This window comes from Sminthopsis crassicaudata, chromosome 1, assembly GCF_048593235.1.
Source record: "Sminthopsis crassicaudata isolate SCR6 chromosome 1, ASM4859323v1, whole genome shotgun sequence".
NCBI lineage: Eukaryota > Metazoa > Chordata > Mammalia > Dasyuromorphia > Dasyuridae > Sminthopsis > Sminthopsis crassicaudata.
This window is the reverse complement of record NC_133617.1, coordinates 674,130,055-674,144,228: the sequence shown is the minus strand read 5'-3', so window position 1 is coordinate 674,144,228 and position 14,174 is coordinate 674,130,055. Positions and strand designations below refer to the sequence as shown.

The following is a 14,174-nucleotide window of genomic DNA, read 5'->3' as shown; positions in this document are numbered from 1 at the left end:
GAAGTGTGGCCCCTCAGCAGGAAGAAGGGAAAGGAACCGGGACTCAGTGCATTTCATGGAGAATGCTTTGTGCCAAGTCAGGGGTGATTCCTTGCTATTCTCCTGGAGCCTAGCCCAGTATTTTCCTATAGTCCTAACCAAGAAGTCCACTGGGTCTCCAGAAAGCCCTAGCCTTGTTCGGAATGGCAGAGGAAGGTCTGTAACTTCCAGCCCCATAGGTTAGGGCTGCCCCAGAGGGCAGCTCCAAGTCCTCCTCAGAAGAGGAACTAAGGGAACAAATAAATCTCAATTAGCCAATAAATGAAGCCTTTTTATTTTCACATTCTTTCCTAAACAGTCACATTTTTTTCATCACCAACCCCAGGGGTAGGCTAGGGTCAAGGCCGGCCTAAGGTGCCAAGGTTAAGAGAAGAAAACTTAGCTAGTGACTGGTTGGAAGGTCCTCCTGCCACAATGGTTACCTCTCCCAGGGGAGCCAAGGGTCATGCCTGGGGAATGTGGGGTGGGTAGTACCTTGAGAAAGAGGGGTGACCACAAGAGAAGCAGACTGCAATAAAGACCTGACAAGTCAGAAACGGATTTCTGAGAGTGCTTATTCCTAGTATGCTTCTATGGGCACCACTGCTTCAAAGCATGGCGTGGCCCAGGGAATTCCACAGAAGGAGCGAAGGGCCTGGGACAGATTCCCCTGGCCCTGCCCCACCTTCCAGTCCTAGTTAGAAGGGCATTTCCAAATCTCTCAAAGGCCCTGAAGAAATGGTGAGACCTTCACTGGCCCTGTCCTGTCAGAAGGGCCGCAGAAGTATCAGGTGGATGTCCATGACATTGGTGCCAGTCAACCCCGTGCTCAGGAGGTGGATGCCACCCTGCAGGCGCTGGAAGAAGGTATTTGAGTCGCTGTTGGCCAGGAAAGACGCCACATCCAGCCCCTCTGATGCAGCCTCAGAGGTTAGCCCGGGGGTGACCCAGGCCCCCGCCGCTTCGGTGGGACCATCCTGCCCATCAGTCCCACCACTCAGAAAGAGAGCCTCCCAGTTGCTCCCTGAACACCCACTCATCTCCATGCCCACCCGGAGCGCCAGCTCTTGGTTTCTGCCGCCCTTGCCTGAGCCGTGGACTCTCACTACAGGCTCCCCTCCAGCCAGAAGGCAGATGGGGCCCTTGGCCTGCTCCAGAACCTTCATAACGTCCCCCAGCTTCAGGTCAGTGAGTTGCAGCTCTTCAGCAAGCTTCTGAAGCTCGTCTTCCTCCTTTTTGGTCGTCACTGCCTGAGAGGAGAGGCGGACAATAGCTGTCTGAGCCAGCAGCCCGTAGAAACGAGACAGGCGGCCCACCTCACCTTGCACGACCGTGCTCAGAACCAGAGACTGGTAACCCAGGCCCTCAGCGCGGCGCTGGGCCTCAGCCAGAGCGACAGAATTGGAGCCGATAATTGTATTGAGGACATGGCCACAGCAAGGAGGGCCTCGGGGATCGGAATCAGCCCTGGACAGCACTGTCTTGACGGAGCGGGGCAAAGTTCCACGAAGGTCATACCGGGTGAGGATTTGCAGGCAATCCTGAACATTGTGGTCACTTGCTACCGTGGGACCACTGGCAATCACATCCAGAGGGTCCCCTACCACGTCTGACAGGATCAGGCTCACCACCTGGAAGAAGGGGGCGAGAGCAAAGCTGAGAGGGAAGGAGAGCAGCACAGGGAACACCTGCAGAAGCTTCCGCCCAGGCCCATTAGAGTAGATCCAAACTTCTCTGAGAAAAATGTCACTGCCTCATGTCTCAGACCATCCCAGGCTCACCCCTCCCTTTGTCAGCATAGACTCACAATTTTTACTCTCAGCAGGTCGAGGAGAGTCGCCTACCTTTCCCTTCTCCTTCCCTCCAATAAGCCTCCCACAACTAATTCAATCTCTCTTACTCTGCATTCTCCTGGCTCACAGCTTTGCAGTGTGCCATAATTTAGCAATATGTTTTATGGGTCAATCTGTAAATAATATATGTGTGTGTCCCATCCTCCTTACCTGGCTGCAAGATCCCAGAGAAAAGGAACAATGGTCACCCTGCATATCCCTAGCCCCATCTCTGGTCCCAGACATCGCACCAGCAGGCCCTCCCAGACCTTCTGAGCAGCTCACTCACCTGGGCAGGGTAAGCAGCCCTGGCCAGGCCCCCACCCTTGAGGTGGGACAAGGCCTTACGGATGGTATTTAGCTCCTGAATTGTGGCACCTCGGACGGCCAGCATCTTGGTGAGCAAATGTTTCTCTTCTAGAGTAACAGGGGGGATTGGAGCAGGAAGCAGGGCTGAGCCTCCCCCTGCAATGAGAACAGTCAGGGCAGGTTAGATGGGGAGAACAGAGAAGGCTGGGGTGGCGGGGAGAGAGCAGAGGAAAGAATTCAGAGAAGGGAGTCCTTTTACAATTCATGAATCCACCTGCATGTATCACTTCATTTAATCACAATGCAGTTGCTTGACTGTTGGGAGAAGATGTCCCAGCAGTGTTTAAGTCTGGGGGATCTCCCTCCACTATGGAAACCTATCACCCTAGAAATTCACCAAGAATTTCCAGGAAATACATTTGGTACTGGCCCAACTGCTTTCTTCTCTCTGTTGTTTCATCATACCACAAAAAAGTACCACCTCAGCCCTCCATAACTGTTAAGGAAAGCATATACCTCTCAAGGCCAGAAAAAGACCTCAGATATCAGACCCATCCAAGAGCAAAGCACATGCTCCTAAGCAGCATGTCTTCTGACTACACCTCATCCATTGATATCTTGGACAAAGCAAAGGAATCAGCTTTGGTTTTGAATTCAGTCAGGGGGTGGGGGGAGAGACAGACAGAAAGATAGAGACAGAGACAGAGAATGAGAAAGAGAATAAAAGAGAGAGGAGGAGAAATTTTTCAGCAAATATCCAAATAACTGAACTCAAGAATGATTTCATGTCTTTGTACCAGGCTGTCAGTCATTTAACTTTTGAGTGTCTCAGTTTCCTCATCTGTGAGATGGAGATTTGACTTGGTGGCCTCTAGGGTGCTTTCCAGCTAGCTCTATATATCTCTAGTCTCACAGATTGTTTCCCTGAACTCATTTGTTTTCTTCCTGTCCAGTAGTTTTGTAATACAAAATGATAACTGATTCTGTTTCTCCTACCATTGATTTTTGTCCAAATACTTTCTACCAGGTCCCTTTGGCTCTGGGTACATAATGTCTGAGTCTACAAAGCAGTCCTGCTCTACATGCCCTGCCTCCCCTTTTGCCCCAGGTAATCTTCCCCCTTCTCCCTCCTCCATCATGAGATTGATGCTCAGGAACTGAATCTGCCTCCTTATATTGGTGTTCTTGTTCATCTTACTTGTTACCTCCATGCTACTTATTTGTTTAAAGACATCTTGAGGGTGTGGGTTTATTCCTGGCTCCTTTCTTGGATATATTTTCAAATCCTTTGTGTCAAATATTTCTATAAAGGCCTGATACCCAATATATACAGGGAATGGATACAAATATATAAGAATAAAGCCATTCAACAATAGATAAGCAAAAAAAACAAATAGGCAAATTAAAAGTAGCAATGTAAGCTATCAGCAGCCACATGAAAGAATACTCCAAATCACTAGTAATAAGAGAAATGCTAATGTATGATTGATGAATCTACAAATTAATCCAACTTCTAGAAAATTTGTTATTTATACACAAAAAACTGCATATACCTTTACACATCAATACCACTATGAAACATACACTTCAAAGATAGCCATAGATACAAAAATATTTATTGCCACACTTTTTATAATAGGAACTGATTTGAGAACAATTGTACAAATTGTGGTATAAGAATATAATACAATATTGTCCTAAGAAATAACCACAAAGAATTCAGAGAAACCTGGAAAAACTTATATGGACTGACACAGATGGAGATAAGCAGAACCAGAAGAATAATTTACACAATGACAACAATATTGTAAAGGAAAACAAGGGTAAAAAATTAAAGAACTTTGGTAAGCTCAATAATCAGTAATTAATTATAAGACTGATTGATAGAGAATGCCTCGCTTCTTTGCACAGGCAGGATGGAATAGAGATGTGAAATGAGGTATATATTTTCAGACAAGGACAATATGTTGATTTTTCTTAACTATATTCATTTATTTTAAGAGAGACTTAATAGAGGATGAAGAATCAGTGACAAGAGAAAAGCTCAACAAAACACTTTTCAAAGAAATACTATTTCCTAACTTTCTCAAGAAGTTTAGTATTTGCTCTCAGCCTTTCTCCACCATGCCAAACTTCCTCCTCCTCTTCCCCCAGTATTCCTATTCCTGAGCTTTGTAATACAACATAATGTGGCTTAAAACACTTCTGATCTCCTAGGTCATTAAGTTTAATTCTCATGAACTGTACAGCATGTCACCTTAACCACACAGGGATGATCATACACATTATACATTCAACAATGATTTATTAAGCTCCTATTATGACACAATTCCAGATTCCGTGGTCACAAAGGGAATAGTCCTTGTCCTCAAGGGGCTTATTGTCTACTGTGAGAAAATAGCATGCACACAGATAAATAAATGAAAATACAGACAAAAGAAATACGCAGTAATTGGTGGGGGAGGAATTAGATGAAGCCACGCCAGTAACTTCTACTTTTGTAGAAGCAGAGTCAGCACTCTTCTCTGATCACTGTCTCCTACCCTTTCATTTCCTCCACTACTTAACTTCTAAAAAACCTAGTTTGCATCCCCAGCAGAGCTCCCAGTTACTCTCTCCTTCCTTGCTCTCCCAGTTCACCACTGCTTTATTCTCTTTTTCTTCTCCTTGAAATCTTCATCCTATAACATACACCTCTTCCTTTGTCCCCCTTGATGACTCACCATTAAGATGCTCCAGACATTCATTTAAGAGTAGGAAGGTTACAACAATTTTTTTACTTAAGATGCCTTATTCAAGATCTCAATTAAGGACAAAGCTAGAATTAAAATCTAGTTTTTTTCTTGTTCCCAGTCTAAGTTCTAGGATTTAAATAATTGTCAGAATGAGCTCCATGTGTCAGAAATGGAAGTTTCTGGGGATGGAAAAACTCAACTTATGAAAATGGAAAAACATTTCTAGGTTCAGGAAGAAAAGAAGCCGCAATAAAAGAAAGTAGCTACTGCAAAGTATGAAAATCATTGCTCTAAGTGATCAACTATAATTGACTTAACTCTTCACAGCAATAATGTAATCCAAGACAACTCCAAAGGACTAGCGATAGAAAACTTTATCCACATGCAAAGAAAACTGATAGAGTCCAAATGCAGATTGAAACATGCAATTTTCACTTTTCTACACTCAGCTACTTCCCTGAGGCAACAGGCATAATATAATAAAATGAGAAGTGAGTTTGCTATCTTGAGAGCTTTAGATTTGACCCTTGTCTATGATGCTTCTCAGCTGAGTGATATCAGAAATTAATTTTTTTCAACTTCCACTTTCCTCATCATAAACTGAAAATAATATCTGTTGTACCTACCACATTAGGGTTATCTGGAGGATTAAATGAGATTATAGATGTAAAACTTTGGAAAATCTTAAAACTCACAAAAATATCAGTTCTCACTGTATATATGTATGTGTATGTATATATGTGTGCACATACCCCCTTCCATACACACACACACACACACACACACACACACACACACACACACACACAGTCCATTCTTTGGCCCATTTTTTTCCTTAATCCAGACTTAATCACTGAATGGGTATTGCCTCAGTCAAACTAAGACCTGTTAAAAAGACCTTAGCTTAAAAACGCTGAGGTCTCCCACTGCATCTTGAACCGGCTCCTCTCTTACAGGGCACTGGACCCTGATGGCTCTAGAGGGGAAAGTGAGGGACTTTGCACAGCCCTCCCTGACTTAAATCCAATTCATTTGCATGTCATCATATCATGGTATCCTGTCCCTTAAGTCCTGGTCCTCTTGGAAAACAATAAACAAAGAGCAACTTCTCACGATTATCATCAGTCCAATTCCCAGTCACAGATCATCCCAACCTGACACTTTCTTCCCTTCTACTCATGTACTTTTGGGTCCCTGCTGAGGGAAACAATGTAACTCTTCTGTAAGAGGACTCTGTACATCTTTATTACCTCATGGCCTCCAGCCTATATGGCAATCTTTTTACTCTTCCCCAAATTCTATCTCTAGGGCTCCCTAATACAACTGTTCCAAGATTTTCCTTCTCTCTTTATTCTAACATGAAAATACACACAATTTGTTACAGGGTCTCTCTTTTCCTCTAATTCACACCTGGGAACTCCTCACCAGCTTCTAGTCTCTCCTCAATTCTTCTAATGAATCGGCTCCTTTCCTTGCCCAAACTAACCCCTCTATTTGGGTCCGTGAGCTAGCTCTCCTATCAGTAGAGCTGCTCCTTCTTTTCTCCCTTGTGCTCTCTTTCCTGGTTTCTCGTCTGTATTCTCACACAACCTTCGCTTCTCCCTGTTGGCCCCTCAAACTATCATCCATTTCTCCCCACCCTTTCATAGCCAAAGTGCCAGAAAAAGCCGATTCTACTGAACCTCTGGTTTCTCCTATCACTTCCCAGCTCCTTGCTGATAGCTTCTCAGCCCGCTACTCACTTGAAGTGTCAAGTTTACCAGAGCTCTCTTAAATCCTGAAGCCAACGGCCTCTTCCAGGCCTCATTCATCTCTTCAACTTTTGACATTCCTGACCAACCCCTCCTCTGGGGCATTCATGACTTCCTTGGCTTTAAATTTTTTTTCCATCACCTATTTTTCTCAATACATCTCTCCCTTTGTCTTAGATAGGGAATCATACATTATAACAAGGAATAAAGAGAAAACTGTTCAGCAAAATGAGTCAGGTCCTACATGATAATCTGCCTCTGCAAAGAATGGAGTTGCTCTTGACTCAGATGATGCTGCCCTTCCTGGCTCTCCTATAAAATACTAACAAAATACTCTCCCTAAAACACAAGCATGGCCATTTTTGCTCAAGAATCTTGAGGCCTCTGGAAAATACCATAAACTCATTAGTGCCCTTTCAAAGCCCCACACAATCTGGCTCCCAGCTCTCTTTCTAAGAGCACTTCATACTACTTCCTATTCTATGAACTCAACATTCCTGTTGGAGTGATCATTTACTGTTCTTGCTCTCAGATATCAGCAGGCATCTGCCTCCTTCATATCAGCATTGGAGGCGGCCTGGATGGGGCTCCGTCCTCAGCTGCCTACAGATGGGAAGCCTTTCCCTATCACCTAGTGCTTTACAGTCATCTCCCTCTTCCAATTATGTTACACAGCACTCTGTAAGCCCCTTGAGGGTAGGGCCCAGTTGATTATTGGTGTCTGCTAGCACAATGCCTTGCATCTGTTTGGTCCAGACCTGTGATCTCATTGATGTGGGGAACTCCAGCCCACCAAAGCAGAGAAAAAGCAGAGAGCTGCTTGGGATACTCAGAGGTGACTCCAAGGTGATCCAAAGTTATTATAGTAGCCTCCCTTCTTTAAATCCTAGGCTCACAATCCCTTTAGCTTAAACAGGGAGTGAGGAACTCAGGTTTGGAAGCAGCCTGAGATCGTGCGCCAGGGATAGAGGTGGCTGGGCTGTTCTGGACTCTAAAAAACCAGGAGTCAACAACTCTTTAAGACTAGAGAGTTCCCATTTCAGGGCCCTTTTGAGCTGAATTCTGTTGGCTAGATCTAGAGCAGAATGGCAACGAAATGAGATGTTCCTGGGGTTGTCAAAGGAAGCTGGGCCCCTACTCCTGGGCCTGAAAGCAGGGCACAATTGGGTAATGGGAGCTCAGTCAGGACAGGGCACTGAATCCAGACTGGGGGTGCCCTCAGGGGGAGATGCTGGGAAGGCTAGACACAGTTATCAGGGAAGATCAGACTGCTCAGTGTGGGCTCCTAATAAGGTCCTCTGCTCCATCTCTCTTGGAAAAATAGCCACTCCCATGTCTCAAAGTAGATTTCTCCCGTTTTTCAAGATCTAAAGAAGAAAGGGTAGAAGGGAGGTGAGGGAAGGAGCTATGGAATAGAAAAGTCAGTCACTGAATGAGGAAGGGGCTCATAAAGGAAATGAGAAGTTCTATAGAATGGAGGCAGTGGAAAGGGGAAGCAAAGGGAATCATTCTGGATCCCACCTCCACCTCCCCTCCCCATCTAGAGAGGAAGGGACCTCACCTGAGATAAGAACCAGCAGCAGGTCATCAGCCGTCAGCCCCTCTGCCATGTCCTGGATGGCCACTGCAGCCTGTAGGGAGTCCCTGTCAGGCAGGTTGTTCTTGGCTCCTTCAAACACTTGGATGTGGCTGTGTGGCATCAACAGCATCTCCCTGAAAAGGGGGACCAGGGGGTCCCAAACAGGGGTGGCCTTACGTTCCTGACATCTTCCTACTCTCATTTCCAGGCTACAGGGAAAATAGGGAATGGGGAGAGAGGGGATGACTCCTCTAGCTAAGTCCTGAACCTCCCAAGCTGCCTGCCTGCCACGGGGCCACCTGAGGGGTCCCCTTCCTGATCACAGGGATAGTCTTTCTCAAATAGGCCTGAACTATGCAAGATCAGATGATGGAAGAAAGGAAATCAAATTACACTAAGCCCCAAGGATTCTATTCCACTTACATAGCTTACTATGTCAGGATCTGAGGATGCCTGTGGAGGTGGAAGACAGGGAAAGGACCCTGATTCGTAACACCCAGCTCTGAAACACTTGTTCTCTCTCTCCTTCTCTCTGTCTCTGTCTCTCTGTCTGTCTCTGTCTCTCTCTGTCTGTCTCTGTTTCTCTCTCTTTCTCTCCCTCTCTCTCTCCTCTGTCTCTCCCTCTCTCCTCTTTCCTCCCTCTTTTTCTCCCTCCCTCTCTCTCCTCTCTCTCTGTCTCTGTCTTTCCCTCAGCCCCCTCTCATTTCCTCTCTCTGTCTCTGTTTTTCCTCCCTCCCCCCTTTCCCCTTCCCACCCCCATTTTGCCCCCCAAGGTCTTACTTCAAGCCAGCACTTTCCATAGCTGCTTGGATGCCCTTGGGCACACTGATCACACCCTGAACCAAGTGATCATTCAGTAGCTCCTCTGCCACTGCCGCCATGCCCAGCACAGCTTTGCCAAAGCCTGCCAGGTAAACATTGTGATGGAGCTGGAAGTTCCTGTCCCGAACCTTCATCTGTCCAGTCTCTGGGTCTACTGTCAGGACCCGGCGTATCATGGGGCCTGGCATCACTGCACTCACTGCACACTCAAAAAGTTGCCAGGCCTGCTCTGCCAGCGTCATGCTGCTGGTAGACCAGGAAGCTGGGCACCCCCAAAGTACTGGGCGAGTGCGTGCAATGCCAGGTAGAACTCGAAGTGTGGAAGCCATGTCTAGTCCACTCTTAGCAGTGCCTGGTAGTCATGATCACCTGTAAGAAAAAATGTCAGGGACAAATGAATTGTTATGTGTTTTTTGGGGGACTGACCTCCATCTAACCTCCAGAGACCATGAAAGGCAACATAATATAGTGAAAACAATGTGAGATTTAGAACTCAAAAACCTAGATTTGAATCTGGATTCTATCACTTACTATATGTAGGACATTAGATAAGTTAAAATTCTCTTGGTTTCCATTTTCTTCTCTGCCACTTGAGGAACCAGATGGTCTCCAAGGTCCCTCCCTAACAGCTCTAAAACCCTATGATTCTGTTATCTCAAGAACTCTAGTTTCATAGGGGTTGCTATAGTAATGGACAATTTACAAAGCTCTGAAGAGTGTTCCTTAGTTCTATTAACCGCTGGCTCATTCCTAACCTCTGATCAAAACCCTTCCTACTGCCACCGGCTGTTCCATCTTCCTCTGTATCCCACTATTTCAGGCTGCTTCCCAACCTCCAGTTCCCCTTACCAAAGCCTCGCCCCCACAGGGCCCACATCACCACATAAGTCCCCACCACCCTGGGTATAGCAGTCACAGCCCTGGCCCATTTTCTTACTCCTTCTGTTCTTCTGGATTCCCAAGTGGTTCTCTCCCAGAGTCCAGAGGTCCTGTTACTCAAACTCTCCAGCAAGGTCATCTTCAGTGAGAGTTAATCATTCACAGAGGGAACACCGCCTCCCTGACACCCCCTGACCCTAGTGCCACATCCCCAAATATCTACATCCCTCTCCCATGCCAACCATACCTCCTCATAAGCATTTAGTTCTGTCTGTCCAACACTCTTTTTTGCCAAGAGACTCTACTAGCTGTCAGACCCTCCCTCCCAAACACCCTCCAAGTTTCACTCTGCTGTAAATCATTGTTGAGTCTGGGCAAAAGACAAAGTCTGAACTACTTTGGAAAACCCTGGCAGGAAAACCCCAAACCATGCCCATTCTGATATATAAGAACCACAATTCACTGGGCTTAAGGGATAAATTTCTATTTAGGGCAAATGGAAAACTTTGACCCAGGTCAATCCTTAAGTATTTCAACATCTCCTGAAATCTGAGGTAGTCTCCAAGGTCCAGATCCACAGGGACAGAAGGACCTTCTCTATCCCCCCTCCTTTCCCTGAGTCCTAGAATTAACTGCACGAGCTGGAGGAAAAGTAATAAACAACATCCACTCACTTCCAAGTGTGGTTCAAAGGAAAAACCCTTGGTCTGACCGTCAAAAGCCAGTCCAACAGGATGATTTCAGAGAGGCCTGGAGAGACCTGATGCTGAGTGAAATGAGTGGGACCAGGAGATCGTTATACAGGGCAACAACAGTACTGTATGAGGATCAGTTCTGATGGACGTGGCCCTCTCCAACAATGAGATGAACCAAATCAGTTTCAATGGAGCAGTAATGAACTGAACCAGCTACACCCAGCGGGAGAACTCTGGGAGATGACTATGAACCACTGCATAGAATTCCCAAATCCTCTATTTTTGTCCACCTGCATTTCTGATTTCCTTCACAGGATAATTATACACTGTTTCAAAGTCCGATTCTTTTTGTGCAGCAAAACAACTGTTTGGACACGTATACATATATGGTATTTAACTTCTACTTTAACATATTTAACATGTATTGGTCGACCTGCCAGGGGGGGAGGGGAAGGAGGGGAAAAGTTGGAAAATTGTCAATGCTGTAAAATTACCCATGCATATATCTGGTAAATAACAAGCTATTTAAAAAAAAAAAAAAAAAAGGCCTAGGTCCTACAGTGGTCGACTTGGGGTCAGAAAGGCACGGTTTCAAATTCTGATTCAAACACTCAGGATCAAAGAATGACAGGGTCCTACAGGTGTACAGATTTAGAGCTGGAAGAGATTTAAGGGTGATCTAGTCCAACCCCTTTCACTTTAATAAAAAATACACAACTTACAAATTAACCATATTCTGAGATGGAAAATGAGGTAATGCACTACTGACTCCATCTATGGATCAAATTTTATTTTCAAAGAAATCATGTAATTTAAAAATCTCTTACTTTGACATCTTAGAACACAAGGACAATTCTAGTTTCTCAAAACACTAAGGTTTTGTTGTGTTTCTCCAGCAATTTCACAGAATGGGGAAGCGAGCCGGATTCCCAGTTACTGGGCTTGATTAGCCCGCCTGTGTGTAGGAGCTTTTTTTGTCTTGTTTTTTGCTCCATGGTTTTAGAAGGCTCAGTCCTCTCCCGTGCTACTTATTAGCTAATCCGGGTTAAAACCAGAATAAATTCATGTCTCCCAATCCCAATCCACCTCACTGTGCGCTGCTTTTAAATCAGGGCTTCTTAACCGAAGCTCCATGAATTTAAAAAAAAAAAAAAAAAAAGGTTGATAACTATTGACCTCGCAATCACCTTCCTCTGCTCCTGCGCATATTTTATGCATGTAAAAATACTGACAAACAGCCATTGATTTTGTCAGACTGCCAAACGGGCCCATGGCCCACATGGCGCACGGCACACAAAAAGCAAACAGCCCAAACCCAGCGGTTAGAGGCCTGCGTTGCTCGGGTTCTCTACGCTGCGCTTAACAATGATTAACGAATCATCTTCCTCTCCTGGATCTGTAATCCGCACCGTTCTTCAGTGCCAACTCACAAAGGAGCAGTCCACACGGGCACAGACCCCTTCTGTTTTACCAAGAGCTTTCCACCCAACCCGCCCGTAATGCTTATAATCTCCGCTTTACAAATAAGGAAACTGAGGCACGCGGGCGCAGTGACAGGCCCCGGCGACAAGGCCCTGGCTTCAGGGCCACTTTTCAGCAAACCTCTTTAATTAATTTGCTAAGTGAGAACTGACATCTAGCCCGTCTCCTCCGTTTTACAGATTGGGAAATTAAGGCCATGGAAAGGATGGGGGTGGGACAAGGGGAGGGGGAGGGGGAGGGCTTCCCCATGGCTACCAAGAAGTGTCTGACACCGGAGTTGTAGAATCTACAAGCCCAGGGCTCTTTCCAGGGACAGGGAAGAGCTGGAAAGCAGAGGCCCTCTCTCCTCCTCCCACTTTTCCGCCTTTCCTTCCCCAACGCCCAGACCCATATTTGCAGGCCCGGGGCCAAAACTGAGACTCGTGGCCTTCAAGTGGAATTGCTGAAGCGACTTCCACTCTACTTCCGGCCCACCTTCAACTTGGATCCGGAAGTGACCCCATTCCTAGTCACTTACTCCGGAAATGACGTTTAATGGGCGCCGCACTCTGATTGGGCAGTTGCACTTCGAGTTTCCGTCTTCCTTTTTCCGTAAACAAGGTAATTCGGCTCTGGCCCAAGAAGTGAGAAGTGTAGAAAAGCGCAGGTGCTGGGGTCCCAGCTCCAGACTCCCTTCCGAGGTTGATGTACGCAGTTCAGCTCTTCCACGGCCTTTTCGCTTCCAAAGTCCCCAGTCTTGGGCGGAATTGGAAGCTCTCGGACGAGCGCTAGGCCAGAGCCGGAAGGAGAGAGTCTGACGGAAGCGGGGCTCGAGGGAGACGCAGGCGGGGCTGGAGGCGGAGAGTGTTGGAGGAAGCCCAAGTGTCCGGCGCAGGCGTCACGGCCCGCCGCATGGCCTCCTCGGCAGAGGGGCCTGCGTCCTCAATGTCGCCCTTTTGTCCAGGCCCTGCCACCTCCTCTTGGAGCCCATCATCGGCCCTGGGCCTCGCCCCCTCCCGCAGCCCGTGACCGGCCGCCTCCTCGCTCATTGTTCTGTCACCCCTCCCCCCAAGGTCACCCGAGACACCGTAAATGGCCGGAACGGGGGCCTCTGTACGGGGCTTCCACGACACCTTCTCAAGTTGTTTTTTTACTGGGTGGCCCCTTGTAGCCGCCCCACGTTGCTTGTTTCTCTCTCTGCTCTTCCTAACTTGGGCATTTTCATCAATTTCAAAGTGGACTTTGAAGCCCGTGTATCCACATCTAAGCTTGGACACCCCTCCCGGATTACCCCTGCTACCTCAAACTCAGCCGCTTCCCTCTATATTCTGTCCCTGGGGAGTAACTCCACGTAGCCTCTAGCGTAAGCTTGGGGCACGCTGCTACAAGACCAGCCACAGCCAATTTGACTCAGGATGGGCAAAGGCTCTCCCATTTAGAAAGTCACACTCTTTTTGCATCCCCTGTATCGCGACCCTCCCGGTCTCTCCAGATGTCAATCATCTGTCCCAGAAGGTTGGTTGGTTGGTGGCCTTCTCTAAGAGGACCAAAATGACGTCACTAAGAGTCCAGTTGCAGCTGTGGCTGATCAGACCAATGGAGACCTTGCCCAGCCCCCCTCCCCCCTTCAGTCCAATTTGCTAGCACGTCATGGCATCACCTCCTTGAGGTTGTGGTCCTCTGAATGAAGGGCAAACAATCACAGAGGTGGTTAGGAATCAGGAACGGGCTCTAATCCTTTGTAGTGAATATGGTGAAGTCATTTAATTTCTTGTTCCTCAGCTTCGTCACCGCTAAAATAAGGATAGTAAGACTGCCTTAGAGACAGATAAGAAATCACATATAAAAGGGATAGAATAATAACAATTTAGGGATATCCTGCATTACAGGATTATTGTAAGGATGTTTCTGCAAATAATTTAAGTGCCACGAAAATACAGACTATTATTTTGACCCATTTAAACTCATCTGTTTCCCTTCAACCATTCATCATTGCAGCCAAAGGGGCCATCTTTGGTCCTCTCATTTTTACCCTCCTCTTTAATCAACAGATTTATACCTTTCCCTCATGTTCACAATGTAATCTCCTTAGA

General features: G+C 46.6%; 1 protein-coding gene across 9 annotated transcripts; it reads right to left on the bottom strand.

Annotated features, from left to right (window-relative positions):
* Window positions 1–289: 289 nt before the first annotated feature.
* On the bottom strand, window positions 290–13,592 carry GLYCTK (glycerate kinase). 9 transcript variants are annotated; one of them, XM_074283422.1, is made up of 5 exons: window positions 12,620–13,592; window positions 9,005–9,415; window positions 8,207–8,358; window positions 2,140–2,315; window positions 290–1,649 (listed from the first exon to the last, which is right to left on the bottom strand). In XM_074283422.1, exons 2-5 carry the CDS (start codon window positions 9,373–9,375, stop codon window positions 786–788), a joined length of 1,563 nt encoding a protein of 520 aa, XP_074139523.1. In that variant the 5' UTR covers window positions 9,376–9,415; window positions 12,620–13,592; the 3' UTR covers window positions 290–785. The 9 variants fall into 9 exon arrangements, with proteins under 9 accessions (XP_074139523.1, XP_074139519.1, XP_074139526.1 ...); XM_074283418.1 differs by having other exon boundaries at window positions 8,207–8,433; window positions 12,620–13,591; XM_074283425.1 differs by lacking the exon at window positions 12,620–13,592 and adding an exon at window positions 9,984–10,603 and having other exon boundaries at window positions 8,207–8,334.
* Between the last annotated feature and the right edge of the window lie 582 nt (window positions 13,593–14,174).